This window comes from Pongo abelii, chromosome 10 (assembly GCF_028885655.2).
Source record: "Pongo abelii isolate AG06213 chromosome 10, NHGRI_mPonAbe1-v2.0_pri, whole genome shotgun sequence".
Lineage (NCBI taxonomy): Eukaryota > Metazoa > Chordata > Mammalia > Primates > Hominidae > Pongo > Pongo abelii.
This window is the reverse complement of record NC_071995.2, coordinates 112,089,023-112,104,198: the sequence shown is the minus strand read 5'-3', so window position 1 is coordinate 112,104,198 and position 15,176 is coordinate 112,089,023. Positions and strand designations below refer to the sequence as shown.

General features: G+C 51.0%; 1 protein-coding gene across 4 annotated transcripts in view; it reads right to left on the bottom strand.

The window, feature by feature from the left end:
- The window catches only part of TPCN1 (two pore segment channel 1), a 77,037-nt gene that overhangs the window by 17,849 nt on the left and 44,012 nt on the right, over nucleotides 1–15,176 (bottom strand). For all 4 annotated transcript variants that reach the window (XM_054527633.2, XM_063712256.1, XM_024256416.3 and 1 more), the window contains 12 exons: nucleotides 14,561–14,737; nucleotides 12,963–13,076; nucleotides 12,043–12,173; nucleotides 11,066–11,154; nucleotides 8,217–8,251; nucleotides 7,620–7,678; nucleotides 7,242–7,341; nucleotides 3,865–3,981; nucleotides 3,536–3,660; nucleotides 2,654–2,702; nucleotides 2,054–2,117; nucleotides 699–743 (listed from right to left, as the gene is read on the bottom strand). In XM_054527633.2, coding sequence (XP_054383608.1) covers nucleotides 699–743; nucleotides 2,054–2,117; nucleotides 2,654–2,702; nucleotides 3,536–3,660; nucleotides 3,865–3,981; nucleotides 7,242–7,341; nucleotides 7,620–7,678; nucleotides 8,217–8,251; nucleotides 11,066–11,154; nucleotides 12,043–12,173; nucleotides 12,963–13,076; nucleotides 14,561–14,737 — 1,105 coding nt within the window. The remainder of the gene's footprint in view (nucleotides 1–698; nucleotides 744–2,053; nucleotides 2,118–2,653; nucleotides 2,703–3,535; nucleotides 3,661–3,864; nucleotides 3,982–7,241; nucleotides 7,342–7,619; nucleotides 7,679–8,216; nucleotides 8,252–11,065; nucleotides 11,155–12,042; nucleotides 12,174–12,962; nucleotides 13,077–14,560; nucleotides 14,738–15,176) is intronic.

Below are 15,176 nucleotides of genomic sequence, written 5' to 3'. Positions count from 1 at the left end.
AACAATGACCAACCCAAGCAATGAGCACCCAGCACCTCGAATTGTGTCTCTAACACCATTTCCTACTAAAAGGAACCAGAGCTCCTTGGAAAGACCAAATTGGATCAAGCCTCTAGGTTAGTACTGTCCAAGGAAATTTTCTGTGACAATAAAAATTTTCTTATCTGCACCATCCAATTGGTAGTCATTAGCCATTTGTGGCTATTAATCACTTGAAATGTGACAGCTAAGCTGAATTTTTCATTTTAATTAGCTTAAATGTAAATTGCCACACGTGGCCAGTGGCTTCCACACTGCACAGAATGGTTCTAGACAGAACTACCAAATTCCAGGAAAAGGCAACAGAGGAACATACAAAACCCAAATCCTGCTTCCTCACCTAAATGAGGTGAGGAAGAGGAGCCTATAGATTAAAACAAACTCAAGAGACATATCGATCAGTCAACTCTGTGGTTCTGGAATTTGCTTCCAAAAAATCTAGGTCTAGAGAGGATGATGAGCCGGAGTGAAGATACAGATGGGTGATGGGCACGGGGATGCACGTGGTAATGTTCTCTCCGCTTTTATACATGCTGGGAATTCCCCACAATAAAAAGTCAAACACAGGACTCTAGGACCAATCTCTTGCCTCTCCCGCTTCTAGAACAGCAAAGGACTCAGGGGGAAAGTGTCCTAGAGTGGAGATATTTCACACTTACACATGAAATACTGGAAGGCCTTGGACTTCACAAGGATATTAATGCCTATTTGAAGAAAAGACAAGTTAAAATGTAAATTTATGCACTTGTTCCCCCTACCGCATCCTTTATTATTATTATCTCTTTCTGGGCAGGTGCAACCACCTACCACATTCTTCGTGCATGCAGGTAAGCATGGTCTTTACCCCAGAGGTGAAGAAACGAGGGTCCTGCTCAAAGAGTGGTACCCACGCTTTTGCTCAGACCCCCAGACAAGACTGCACTGACTACAGCTGCTCTGGGGGGAGCCTGAGCAACCTGGAACCGAGATAGAGCAGGACAAAGCTCTCCTGATCACTGCTGAAACTGGCATGAAATTAAGGGGCAATTGTCAGGTAAATAATACGAGCACCCAATTTCAAATTTTCAAACTTTACACTACACAAGCATTATTCAAGGGGTCATGCAAAGTAAGTATACATCCTGCCATAAGAGGAGGGCAAAAATATATTATCGGGGTCAGGCACAGTGGCTCACGCCTGTAATCCCAGCAGTTTGGGAGGCCGAGGTGGGTGGATCACGAGGTCAGGAGTTCGAGATCAGCCTGGCCAGCATGGTGAAACTCCGTCTCTACTAAAAACACACACACACAAAATTAGCTGGGCATGGTGGCACGTGCCTGTAGTCCCAGCTACTCAGGAGGCTGAGGCAGGAGAATCGCTTGAATCTGGGAGGCGGAGGTTGCAGTGAGCTGAGATCGTGCCACTGCACTCCAGCCTGGGCGACAGAGCGAGACGCCGTCTCAAAAAAAAAAAAAAAAAAAAAAAAATATATATATATATATATATATATATATATATATATATATATACACACACACACACACACACACACATATATATATATACACACACACACGTATGTGTTATTGGATGAAAAGGCAGATTACAGAATGGAATATATAATGTCACCCTATTGTTTTAAAAATGCATAGAAAAATGGCACAGAGGGAAACAAATCAGAGAATTAACAGTGGTTATCTGGGTGGTAAATTTCTATTTACTTCTAATTATCTCACTTTCAAGTTTCTTCAATGAACATCTTTGCTTTTGTATGAAAAAAGAAAAATACCCCAAATGTCTTGGTTGGGTTAAGTTACCCATTTTGGTTGGGTTAAGTTACCCATTTCTCTCCCAATCTGCTTCCTACCACCCCTACCTCCCCGCTGGGGTAATCACACTGTCTCTTCACACAGACATTCAGACAGACACACACACACACCCCTCTGAACCTCTCCTCAGATGCTTATCTGTGGTCTCTGAAAACCTCCATCAGCCCCCAGCTGCCAACACCTGCCATATTCAAAGCCCACTTACCTTTGAAGATGAGGAGCGCCGTCCTGGGAAGCTCATCAAACCAGTGCTCTCTGTTTTTCTTGGCCTGGTAGACAACAGGACCAAGAGGGAGGGTGTCAGGGCCAGGGACCAGAGCCCTGCCCTGGAGCCAGGATGCTGGCTTCCTTTCCTGTTCACCCTGCTAAACTGGGGAACAATGTTAACCTTCAGGGATCTACATGACAACACAGCCAGCCAGTGTATACCGAGCGTTTACAGTGTGCCATGCAGAGGCGTTATTTTAGTATAGTCCTGAAATGAGCTTTGTCAGTAGGGATTATCCTTACGCCACTTCCCAGTTAAGACAAGCCTCAGAAAGGCTCAGTAACCTGCCTGATGTCACACAATAACTAATGGGGTCTAAGTGAGATTCGGTGCTGCTAACGATGACACTGTATCACAAATGTAAGGGCAGATTTGGGGGCTGGGGGCCACCTGTGATCCTTGAAGTGTACCATGCCAAGCTGGGGGCTGAGCTGCTCTAGCAGGGAGAGAGCTGGATCTCGGGGTGCCCCTGCTCCTCACTGCCCCACTTGGGGGCCTGTCTGTCTACTCCTTCTATGGTCTCAGAGGAGAACTCACCTTCCACTTCAAAGCAGCAACTTCGTAGATATCGTAAAAGTCCTTTAGGCTGCCAAAAGCAAAACAAAAAGGGACAAAATATCAGAACATAGTTCCACTGAGCTTTGCTTCTCTTACTTGCCTGCCTATGGACACCTTTATGGGGTGACGGTGGGAGGAAGAGAGGGGACACCGTGTGAGTCCCAGCACAGCAGTGGCGGGGGATCCTTTACCTGCAAGCGTTTGGATCTCCTCTGACCTTGAGGTACTACAAATACGTAATCCACTTAGTCTCCACCGACTGCACTAACTACGGACAGTGTCAGTGCCCTGGAGAGGCAGCTGCTGGAGCACTAGGATTCTTAGGAGGACAGAAACTTTGCTTTTTAGCAGGGGCCTTAATGCAACACCTGGGACTGCAAGTTCAGCTCAAACAAAATAGGGCTTGTTCTCAGCTCCACAGCAGGCTGCTGTGGGCAGGGATTGGTCATCAACAGCCTGGCAGACCAATCCTGCCCCTGGAGATCTTGGGTCAGTTCTCTGCGGCCAAGCTAGGTGTGTGCAGGGAATGGGGAAAGTATATTCACCCCTCTCTGTACACCTGGCTCATGGGACTATCCCACCCCAGTGGGGGGTTTGAGGGCCAGCAGCTGGGCCAGTCCACTTCATGAGCTCCTTTTTTCTCAAGTCAGTTTGAATTGGATTTGTGTTGGACTTTTGTCACTTGCAAAAGGCATCCTGATGAATCCAGTCTGTAAGTCTATATGGATAAACATCTCTGTGGAGGAAGTCTCTGACAAGCCTATAGGCCTGCCCACCTCCAGGGCCTTCACACGCCCCGGTTCACTCTAGACGTGAACGCCTTGTCTGGTCATGCTGCCCCTACTAGGCATCGGCTCTTACCTGAGCAGGGGTGTGTTGTTCTGATTCAGGGCCTTGAAGGTAAGATAGCGCTCCCTGGCACTCATCCGGGGCTTGTAGAAGCGCATGAGGCCTTCAAACTGCCTGTAGGAGATGCCAGCGGGCCTCTGGGGGAGAGGGAAGAGCAGTGTGGAACCCAGACTACTCCCCTTCCCTTGGGGCACCCACTCCAGATCCACTCCAGCTCTGCTCATTCTTCCAAGGGCAGGGTTCCTGGTTTCTAAAGTGGCTGGCCTGGCCATGCTTAGGGGCTGCTCTGGGCAAGGGAGGGAGGACAGGGACCAAGCCCCTCCCTGGCCCATAGTTCCTACCCTCTGGCTGACGAGCAGGCGGTAGGCATGCTGAATAGCGGTTCGCTTGTGCAGTAGCAAAGACTTGAACTTGCGTTTCTCAATGTCATTGAAGGTGTCGAACACCACAGCCAGAAGCTGTGGGAGAGAAGCACAGAGCCCTAGCTCAGGACCTTGAGTGGTTGGGGCAGGGAGTGCAGGGGGGTATGAGTTCATCATCTAGGCAAGGCTCTTACCCAGTCACCCCAGAGAGGCCCTGGGGAGACCCTCTCGCCTGCACCTCATGGGGTAGGAAGTCAGTCTTCCAAGTCTGAACAGAGGAAGGCCCTCTGTCCCGCTTGTAAATTTCCCTCTTCAGATACATGAAGGCATTGTTACTCCATCTTTCCCAGGTTCCCCTCCACTTTCCCACACTCCTTTCCCCAGTTCCAGCTACAGCTTGTCCCAGGCTGGGCAGGGGCAAGCCAGGGGAGGAGATAGTAGCAAGAGGGGCGCATCTGGATTCCAAGCCCAGTCCGACTCCAGCCAGTGGCAGGCGGAGGCTGCCTGCCCACTGCCCTCCTGACCTCCGATCCAGAAGGACCCTTCCTCCTCCTGCCCCCTTGTTACTTCTCCTTGTGAGTCACTGCTTCACGTGTGGCCCAGGAAAAAGGGGAATGAGAGGCTCTGCATGCAAGGAAATAACGTTCTAGAGTTGGCTAATACCAAAGTTAGCTTATCAGAGGGGGATGGAAGGCGGGGGAAGAACTTGAAAGAATCCTTTTTAGAAACACTTTTTCTGTCTTTAAAAATGTTTTAAGGGAAACTCTCTGGTCCTTTCCCTCAAACTGGTCCCCCATTTTTTCCCTGCGGATCAAAGGTTAGCATTCTTTTTCTGTAAAGGGTTTGACAGCAACTGTTTTAGGCTCTGAAGGCCAAATGATCTCTGCTGCGACTACTAACCTGTTGTCGTATCATGAGATCAGCCACAGACTATACATAAACAAATGGGCATGACTGTGTCCCAATAAAACTTTATTTACAAACACAAGCCATGGGCCAAATTTGGCCAGCAGGTCGTACTTTGTTGACTGTTGCCCTAAATTTTCGCAGCTCTAAATATACTATGAATTAAATCAAATACAAAGAAGTACTCAACATATTTCTTCTTGGTTTTGAGGAATTAAAACAAGAAAATATTTTCTCAGGCCGGGCACGGTGGCTGACGCCTGTAATCCCAGCACTTTGGGAGGCCAAGGCGGGTGGATCACAAGGTCAGGAGATTGAGACCATCCTGGCTAACATGGTGAAACCCCATCTCTACTAAAACTACTAAAAAAATTAGCCGGGCGTGGTGGCGGGTGCCTATAGTCCCAGCTACTCGGGAGGCTAAGGCAGAAGAATGGTGTGAACCCAGGAGGCGGAGGTTGCAGTGAGCCGAGATCACACCACTGCACTACAGCCTGGGCAACAGAGCGAGTCTCTGTCTCAAAAAAAAAAAAAAAAAAGAAATATTTTCTCCTTTTTTAAGACTTAAATTTTGGCCAGGCACTATGGCTCACACTTGTAATCCCAGCACTTTGGGAGGCTGAGTCGGGTGGATCACCTGAGGTCAGGAGTTCAAGACCAGCCTGACCAACATGGCAAAATCCTGTCTCTACCAAAAATACAAAAATTAGTCGGGTGTGGTGGCATGTGCATGTGCCTGTAGTCCCAGCTACTTGGGAGGCTGAGGCAGGAGAATCGCTTGAACCTGGGAGGTGGAGGTTGCAGTGAGCTGAGACTGCACCACTGCACTCCAGCCTGGGTGACAGAGTGAGACTCCATCTCAAAAGAGAAAAAAGGACTTAAAATTTTTTAGATTTCACAAGTCTACCTGGAGAAGATGATTTTCATTTCTATACTGGGCCTGACTGTGGTGACTGGTGTGCGAATGCTCTGCGGAAGCATAAAAATAAACATAAGACTCGATCGGAAGCCTCTCCCCATTAGCCCTGCCATGGATGTGTGGTCTGGGCACTGGCCTAACAGCCTGGTGTCGGATGTGATCTGTGATGGCTGTGACATTCCTGGAGGCTGTCTGCACCTCCACAAACACCCTCCAAGTTCTTTGAGCACAGAGGCTTTACGTTCTCCTTCACAGAACATGTTCTATGCTGGATTTTCTGATGGTTCCTGAGAAGTGAGGTAGAAATACACAAGACATTTCTGGCACGTGAGTGCAACTGAACAGAGTGGTTAGGAACAGGGCTCTGGAATGAGCCTGGCCTGGCCACTCCAAGCTACGCAGCTGTGGGCAAATCACACTGTCACTCTGACCCTCAGTCTCTTCATCTGCACATCGAGAACCATACTCACTACCTCCACGGTTGTGTTTATTTATTAAATTATTTCATCCTCATATGTAAAGCACTTTGCATAGTGCCATGTGCCTAAGGCTTACTAAATGCCAGCTTTTATGGTTATTATAATATAGTTGGCCTTCTTTATCTGTGGGTTTGCCATCCATGGATTCAACCAACTACAAATCAAAAATATTCCAAAAACAAAAGGATGGTTGCATCTGTACTGAACATGTACAGCCTTCTTTTTCTTGTCATTATCCCTAAACAATATAGTATAACAATTTTTTTTTTTTTTGGATACAGATTCTCGCTCTGTTGCCCAGGCTGGAGTGCAATGGCATGATCTCAGCTCACAGCAACCTCCACCTCCTGGGTTCAAGCAATTCTTCTGCCTCAGCCTCCTCAGTAGATGGGATTACAGGTGCCCACCACCATACCCACTAATTTTTTTAAGTAGAGACAGGGTTTCACCATGTTGTCCAGGCTGGTCTCGAACTCCTGACTTCAAATGATCCACCCACCTCGGCCTCCCAAAATGCTGGGATTACAGGTGTGAGCCACCGTGCCCTGCCCAGTATAACAACTATTTACATAGCTTTTACATTGTATTAGGTGTTATAGGTAATGTAGGATAATTTAAAATATACGAGAGGATGAATGTGCAGAGGTTATCTGCAAATACTCTGCCATTTTATATAAGGGACTTGAACATCTGTGGATCTTTGTACCTACAGGGGGTCCTGCAAACAACCCTTGTGGACACCAAGGGTCAACTGCTTATTTCTGATGTAAGAATGAAAAGGTCCTAGGGTCGCCTGGGCTTAATATCCAGCACTATCAGCATCAGCAGCACCGCCCTGGTGAGGACGCCACCCCCAGCAACTGGCTGAACTCCTGAAGTCCTGACGGGGCATTCCCTGCAACACTGTACCTCACTATGAATCTGGGACTTCCTGCCCCAACGCTCTGCCCTGAGAGGCGGAAGACAGTCCCCACTTCTCCACTCCCATGGTGCCTAGCACTGCGTGGGTAGCAGCAGGCTGCTTCAGCATAGCCTGAGGCACAGTCACTCACCAGGTTCATGATGAAATACAGCTCGATGGAGAGGTACACGATGAAGAAGACGCAGGACCAGGGGTTCCGGGAGTAGGAGGGCATCATCACATCTGGGAAACTGTATTTGCAGAGGGTGACCCGGCATGCTGTATCTGCCTGTCTCCATCCTCTCAGAGCACATGCCTTGCAGAGGACAGCTCCTTGTCTCCCTTCCCAGCCTCCAACCCCGGTTCCCCTACTCTCATCCCTGGGCTCCGTGCTCAGTGGGCCAACCCTGTCTCCCAACAGCACCACAGCACCTGCCTGTGCTGGGATGTGGAATATACTTTGCAGAAAAGAGAAAGAGACCCCAGGGCGGCAGCAGAGGACCAAAGGCAAGGCAGAGTCTGCACTTACTTGGCTGTGGTCAGAAGGACAAACAGACTGACGATGCTGTTCTCCAGGGTGCTGAAGTACTGCAAGGGAAGAGAAGGCAAAGAAGTCGGGACCAGCCAAGAGCACACAGCCATCAGGAACAGGCTATGATGGGCCACCTGGCATGCCCTGCCATGCCCGCTCTTGCATCTCTCTAGGAATCCCTGAGGGAGGCAGAGGAAAGAGCAAACATACAGTCCAGAGGCCTCCCCTTTCCTGCACCTGATGCTTCTGGCAGAAGCAGACTATTGACTTGGGGGGACTTTTTTCTAGGGAGTCACATGTCTGGGCCATTCGCCTGGCTCTCCCCCACTGCTCCTCTGCCAAAATATTCCAATGGTCCAAACCTGATCCTGGCGGCACTACTTTCAAGGACAGAAAAGGGGATCCCCAGCTCTCAAGGAAGGAAGTGGTCAAGTCTGAGTGATGGGAACTCCCAGGTGCGGTGCACACACAAGCTATGATGAGAAACCAGGCAGGCCCCCCTTCCCCATATGGCCACAGGGTCACGCCGGCGACCCTGTCTGAGGGAAAAGCCCTCCATAAAAGAAGAGACGGACAAATGTGCCAATTACTTACGGGGTCTGAAGGGTTAGGGGAGAACAAGTAGAAACCTAGAAGCGGGTGGAAACACAGATAAACAAAAGGATTAGAGCAGAGGTCCCAAAACCTGGTGTCAAAAGGACTGGACAAATACATGCAAATGAATGCAGCAGGACAGGAAGAGCAGCAGGGACTGCTGGGGACCACAGCACCCCGAGAACACATGCTCTGTTGGAAGGGAGCAGGGCTGCTGGCACCAGACGCTTGCCGCCCTACAGCAATGTGCCGGACACTATCGGCTCTGTTCTTTCAAAAGGCTGGAAGTCTGTATTTTTGTATAAAATCTAATTTTAAAATGCTGGCTCCAAGTTTTCAGACCAAACAAAACCCATCTGTAGGCTGGATCTGGAATCCAGGCTGCTGTTTTGCAAGCTTAGGTTCTGAGAACATGACAGCTGAGTAAAATTCCAAAGGGATCCGCTGCTCCCCTGCAGCCAGGGTCCCAGGGTGGGAATGCCATTCACTTCCTCCCTCCAGAAATGGACAACTCCCTGAGTTCCTGAAATCCTGAGTGGGAAAAGGGAGGAACTCTGCACTCAGGGGAAATCAGCCCCTACCCCCGGAGAAGCACAAACAAAATTCTACCAAGAGTGGGGTGGTGGGTAGGAGGAAGTGAGAGCCATGACTCAGGACAAGGCAGTCACGAGGGCTGGGAGGGGCTGGCCCTGGCTCTAGCCTCAGAGTCAGGGCTCTGGAGTTCCACTGTCTTCGCCATCTGTGGAGTCCTGGTGAAAGGACCTCGGCTTTCCCAGCTGAGTGCCACGGCTTCTGATGTCTACGCCCTGTGACTCTGTGTGGCTGTCACAGTCAGCCCCACCTGAAAAACTAAGCACTCCTGAGTGAGCAGCCTGTGACCATGCTGTACCCAGTGAAACTGAAGCTTGCTGTCTCTCAGGGCCCAGGCAAGAGCCTTTGAGAAACTCTCAAGCGTGGGCACCGGGAAACACACAGGAGTGTTCACCACGCTGGGATTTGTGATAAGAAAAACATCTGACAAAAGAGCAGATAAACAAGCTTTGGCATACTTGCTCCGCTCCAGTGAAAATGAATAAACGGCATCTACATGTATCAGGAATAATTTTCAAAAACACAGGGCTGAGCAAAAGGGCAATGTGTAGAAGCGGACACCCATATTATATAACCATTTAGAGACTTTTTTAAGTATGCAAAGCATTATCATTTCTTTGTCACTTGGGGAAATGTAAATGTGAAGTAAAATATAAAGGCGTGCATGGGAATGATAAGCGTAGGACAGGGGGTACCTTTGGGAAAAGCGGGAATCACGATCACTAAAGGTCACAAACTTGCCTTCCATTTTATTTCTAAGGCTTCATTTCCTAAGCTGGATGGTAGGTCCATGGGTGTTCCTGTTATTATTATTTATTTATTTTTGAGACAGGGTCTTGCTCTATTGCCCAGGCTGGAATGCAGTGGCACTGTCACAGCTCACTGCAACCTCTGTCTCCTCATGCTCAGGTGATCCTCCTGCCTCACCTCTTGAGTAGCAGGGACCACAGGTGCACGCCACATGCCACCATACCCAGCTAATTCCTGTATATTGGTTTTTTTTTTTTTTTTTTGGAGAGATGGGGTCTCCCTATCTTGCCCAGGCTGGTCTCGATCTCCTGGACTCAAGCGATCTGCCTGCCTCAGCCTCCCAGAATGCTGCGACAATCAGCGTGGGACACCATGCCTGGCGTATTTTTAAAATCTTTCTGAATTTCTAAAACTACCTGCTCTGGTCTGAATGTTTGTGTCCCCTGCCCCTAATCCCTACGCTGAAATCCTAATCCCCAAGTTGAGGGTGTTAGGAGGTGGGGGCTGTGGGAGGTGAAGAGGTCATGAGTGTGAAGTCCTCCCGAATGGGATTAGTGCCCATATAAAAGAGGCCCCAGAGGCCGGGCACGGTGGCCCATGCCTATAATCACAGCACTTTGGGAGGCCGAGGCGGGTGGATCACAAGGTCAGGAGTTGGAGACCAGCCTGGCCAATATGGTGAAACCCCATCTCTACTAAAACTACAAAAATTAGCTGGGCGTGGTGGCAGGTGCCTGTAGTCCCAGCTACTCAGGAGGGTGAGGCAGGAGAATCACTTGAACCTGGGAGGCAGAGGTTGTGGTGAGCCGAGATCATGCCACTGCACTCCAGCCTGGGTGACAGGGTGAGACTCCATCTCAAAAAAACCAAACAAACAAACAAACAAACAAAAAAAAACAGGCCTCAGAGAGCTGCCTCCCACCTTCCACCATGTGAGGACACAGCCAGAAGGCACCACCTATGGATCAGGAAATAGGCCCTCACCAGACACCCACGGCTGGCCCTTGATCTTGGACTTCCAGATCTCACAGCCTCCAGAACGGGGAGAAATAAACTTCTGTTGTTTATAAGCCACCCAGTCTATGGCATTTTGTTACAGCAGTCCAAAAGGACTAAGGCACTGTCAAAATAATTTTTCTTTTCTTTTTTTTTGAGACAAAGTCTCACTCACTCTGTTGTTGCCCAGGCTGGAAAGCAGTGGCACGATCTCAGCTCACTGCAACTTTGGCCTCCCGGGTTCAAGCAATTCTCCTGCTTCAGCCTCCGAAGCAGCTGGGATTACAGGTGTGTGCCACCACGCCCAGCTAATTTTGTATTTTTAGTAGAGACTGGATTTCACCATGTTGACCAGGCTGGCCTCAAACTCCTGACCTAGGTTACTCACCCACCTTGGCCTCCCAAAATGCTAGGATTACAGGCGTGAGCCACTGAGCCAGGCCCAAAATAATTTTTCATCCACCGTGAACTTGCTTTTCCAGCGCACCTGGGCCTGAGAAGCGGGAACTCACCGAGGATGGCAAAGATGATCATGAAGAACAGCAGCAGCAGGAGGATGTCCATGAAGGGCGGCAGGGACTGGAAGATCTGCCGCAGGTTGCTGGGGAGAGATGGGCCAGCTCAGGGGAGGCACCAGCTGGGGCGGGCTGTCTGGGACTCCTCCTTGTTGAGATGGGGGCCTAGTGCTTCTGACTCGAAATACTAAACCCTGCCGCACTCTGGTATGACATCATGCTTCATTTTTTCCTAAAGTGGCTTGAGACCCCCACTCAGTGGATGGCAGGGAAGAACTAGGGCAGGCGTAGTACACAGCCACCTCCACCTGGTGAGGGCCCAAGGAGGTGAGTGCCATGCAAGCAGGGAACAGAGCAGCAGAAGGCCAAGGGCATGACCTTGGGTGCAAAGGTCAGTTTCCATGAGCAGGATGTGGAAGGCATGAAGACATTTCAAGGCCACTTAGTCCTGGGACACTGGACCTGTTTCAAGGACACCGAGTCCTGTTTCTAGCTTTGCAGATGGGCACAGAGAATGAATTGCAAACCCATTCTCAGCAACAGTAGCCCAGCCAAGGAATTTTCCAGATTGAGTCTCCCAAAATAAATCTCAGTCGAGGCTTGGTCTGGTTTGAGTTTGGTCCTACAGCCTCAATGGAGGTGGCAGGAGAGTCTGCTTGTGTCACATGGATGCTGCTGAGCTGCCTGCATTTGGGTAGATAACACGCATAGAGCGAGGAAGCAGCTCTGGAAGGCTGCGGATAAGATGGGAAAAAGCCCTGGACCCAGAGGCAGCAAACCTACACTGCGGCAGGAATACCACCTTCTCCTGTGTGTGGGTGGAATGGCAGAGGGAGAGTGAGTCTGTGTGTACTCCACCAGCGTGCAGGGTCGACCTCATCACTAACTGACTCACAAGCTCCTGCCCCACTGGCCCAGAGGTCAGGCCATGCCAGGATAGTGACTGTCTGCCCAGCTCCCCACCCGGGCCTTACCGCCGGACGCCACCGCAATACCGACAGTCCACCAGGAAAATGCAGCGCAGTGCTCGGGTCACCCGCACATGGGACATCTGCCGTACCAACACCACGATGGCCTCGACAAACTGCACCACCAGCACCGAGGTCTGCGGGTGGCAGGCATGGAGCACCGTCAGCCCCTGCAGCCCAGCCGTCATCCTGCATACCTGGAATGGGGGGCTGGAGAGGCAGTGCCCACTCTGGCCTCGGGAGGCCTTCTCCTCTCTCCAGCCCTCTCTCACATTTCCTGCCAACATCAGGCAGCCCCAGAAGAAAAAAACTCCAGCTGCTGGCACAGGTGTGTGGCACCAGAAGAATGGAAGGGCTGTGTGACTGCTGGTATCCACTGAGGAGGCAAAACTGCCACTCTGCCAGGACCCCTCAATCAGCCCTCCCCACTCACATCAGGGATCCCAGGGCCTGCAGCTCCTCTTCAGCTCTGCTTACTTGGCTACACTCTCCTAGAGTAGCGCACACGCTCCACACACTGCAAAATGCCACCCTGACGTGCTCCTACTCACGCCACTCTCTGCAGCACAGAGAGAAGATGCGCAACACTAGGGACAGGTGAGCCGGGCGCAGTGGGCAGAGCTGGGTGTGAGCCCCATGTCTCCAGATGAATGTAAAACATGGAGAGCAGCATATCTCTCTCCAAGGTGACTGCGCCAGTGCCTGGCAGGTACTAAACACCCCATCACATTAGCTACTGCTGGCATCACCACAACATCCAGGGCACCCACAAGGCTGAGGGCATGGTCAGGACAGGGACCCTAGGGTTACACCTCTGAGCATGGACTGGGCCCATGGTGGATTCTGAATTGTACCAAAGAGACAGGTTTGAAGGTGACACGGGAGAAAAGGCTGCAAGGGGAGGGAGAGATGGGCGGACACATCACCTTGACCATGGTCCGCTTGTGCCGGATGAAGGTGTGGAGGCCCAGCCAGCGTAACTTCATGCAGAGTTCAAACACTACCACCATCAGGGCGAACAGCTCCAGGGTGGCGTGGACCTGAGACCAGAGGGTGTGGAGATGTGTCATGGCCAGCCCAGCCCATGGCCACTCCTCTTTGCCCAACCCTCCCAGGACCTGGGAGTGCCCCAGGACATCCTCCCAACACACATCAGAGTTACAAAAACCTGGCCCTGCATGCCTAAAGACAGAGCCTTGGTCACGGAGCTTTCCCCAGAACAACTAAACATAAACTCGATATCCATGAAACTGACATGCTGGTCCAAATGATGAAAAATCAGGAAGGAGCCTGAAGTTTAAAAGTAAGAAAAAGAAATTAGCTGGGCGTGGTGGCACACACCTGTAATCCCAGCTACTCAGGAGGCTGAGGCAGGAAAATTGCTTGAGCCCAGGAGGCAGATGTTGCAGTGAGCCGAGATGGTGCCACTGCACACCAGCCTGGGCAACAGAGGGAGACTCAGTCTCAAAAAAAAAAAAAAAGTAAGAAAAACAAGATAAGATAAAATTTAATATCTAGCTTGTTCTAAGAGGGATTTCATGTAATTTACAAAAGATCTATAAAAGACACTAAGAAAGCATCAATTAGGAACTTAAGAAATAAAATCCGATTGTCAAAGAAACAAGGACTGTCAAGCAGAGAGCAGCCCCTAAAACTCTCATCCTCATTTTGGACAAAAGGACAAGACATGGAAAACTCTTAGATGGAAAACCTTCCCAGCAGGGAAGTCAAGTGCTTCTGGGAAACAGACATGGGAGATCTCCTCCTCCTGGGGGTGGGGAGGTCCAGGGCCTGTGGACATTCCAGTGGGCAGGAATTGACAGAGTGAAGGGACGGGAAGAAGGACTCCAGCACAGGGGATGGCGTGGGGGAGATGTGCAGAGGAAGAAACACAGACTGGCTGGAGCTGTGAGTTCCAGGCATGAAGAAGGAGAAACAGGAAGGGAAACTGAGTCATGGAGGGCCTCGGAGGCCAGGCTGGATGAGCACTTCCTAACTCAACAGGCACAGGCTCCCTTCCCTGCTTCCATGCCTACCACAGACTCCTTGAGAAGGGGACAAGCACAGCTCCACACTGCTCTGGCCCCCAGTGAATGATGGCTGGGCCTGGGTGTGGGGACATCTGCGGGGCTGGAGCTGCCCAGGAAACATCCCCTGCCTCCCATGGTAACCACACCGAACTGCCTTCTCCTTTGAGGCTGGAGACAGAGTAGTGGGACTGTCCACTGGGTGCCCTCCCCACCCAGAGCCAAGGTGTGGGCACTGGTCCTGAGCAGGGCCTGGGACACTTCCCCTCTCTGGAATTTACTGGTGGGCAGAATCCCAGAGAGACTGGGTGAAGGCCATTCACTCCAGCAGGGACACCCAGGCATTTCCGCTCCCAAGGCCTCTATGACCGCCTCGTATCTCTGTTTTAAGTCCGTTTGCAGTGTTTGCCCTCCCAGAATGTTCCTTTTTGGAGTTCTGTCGCTTGCCCTGAAAGCCGTGGCTCCCAGCCCCCCGTGTGAGGAGCATGTGCGCTCACATAGATGCCGAGCCGGAGTGCGGGGACGGCGGGGGCCTCGCACAGGGAGAGCAGCAGCAGCAGCAGGGCCGTGGCCAGCTCCATCAGGTAGAAGAGGTGATTGTGTGCAAAGAGGTAGGCCGCCAGCGCCTTGGCATCCTTGGGGTGGGTGAAGAACTTGTCGTTGTTCTCGCCTTCCTGAAAAGATGAGAGTAGTGTGGGCATGTGAGCCTGGAGACCCATCCAACGCCGAAGAGGAGCCGCGGGCAGGGGAGGAAAGGAAGGCCCCGGGCAGGCGAGGAGAGATTCAGGCCAGAGACAGAAGACGCTGGAAAATCAAAATGATCTTCGTGAAACTCACGGTGGTCAGGTCTCACTCCTGCCTGCTGATGGGCTCAAGAGACTTGCTGCTTCTTAAAAACCACTCAGAGGAACCAAAGACTAAAAGGATCCAGAGACAGCCAGGTGTGGTGACATCCCAGCTACTCCGGACACCAAGGCGGGAAGATCCCTTGAGCCAGGACTTCAAGTCTAGCCTGGGCAACACAGCAAGACGCCATCCCTTAAAAAAGAGGGGAGGGGCTGGGTGTGGTGGCTCATGCCTGTAATCCCAGCACTTTGGGAGGCCGAGGCAGGA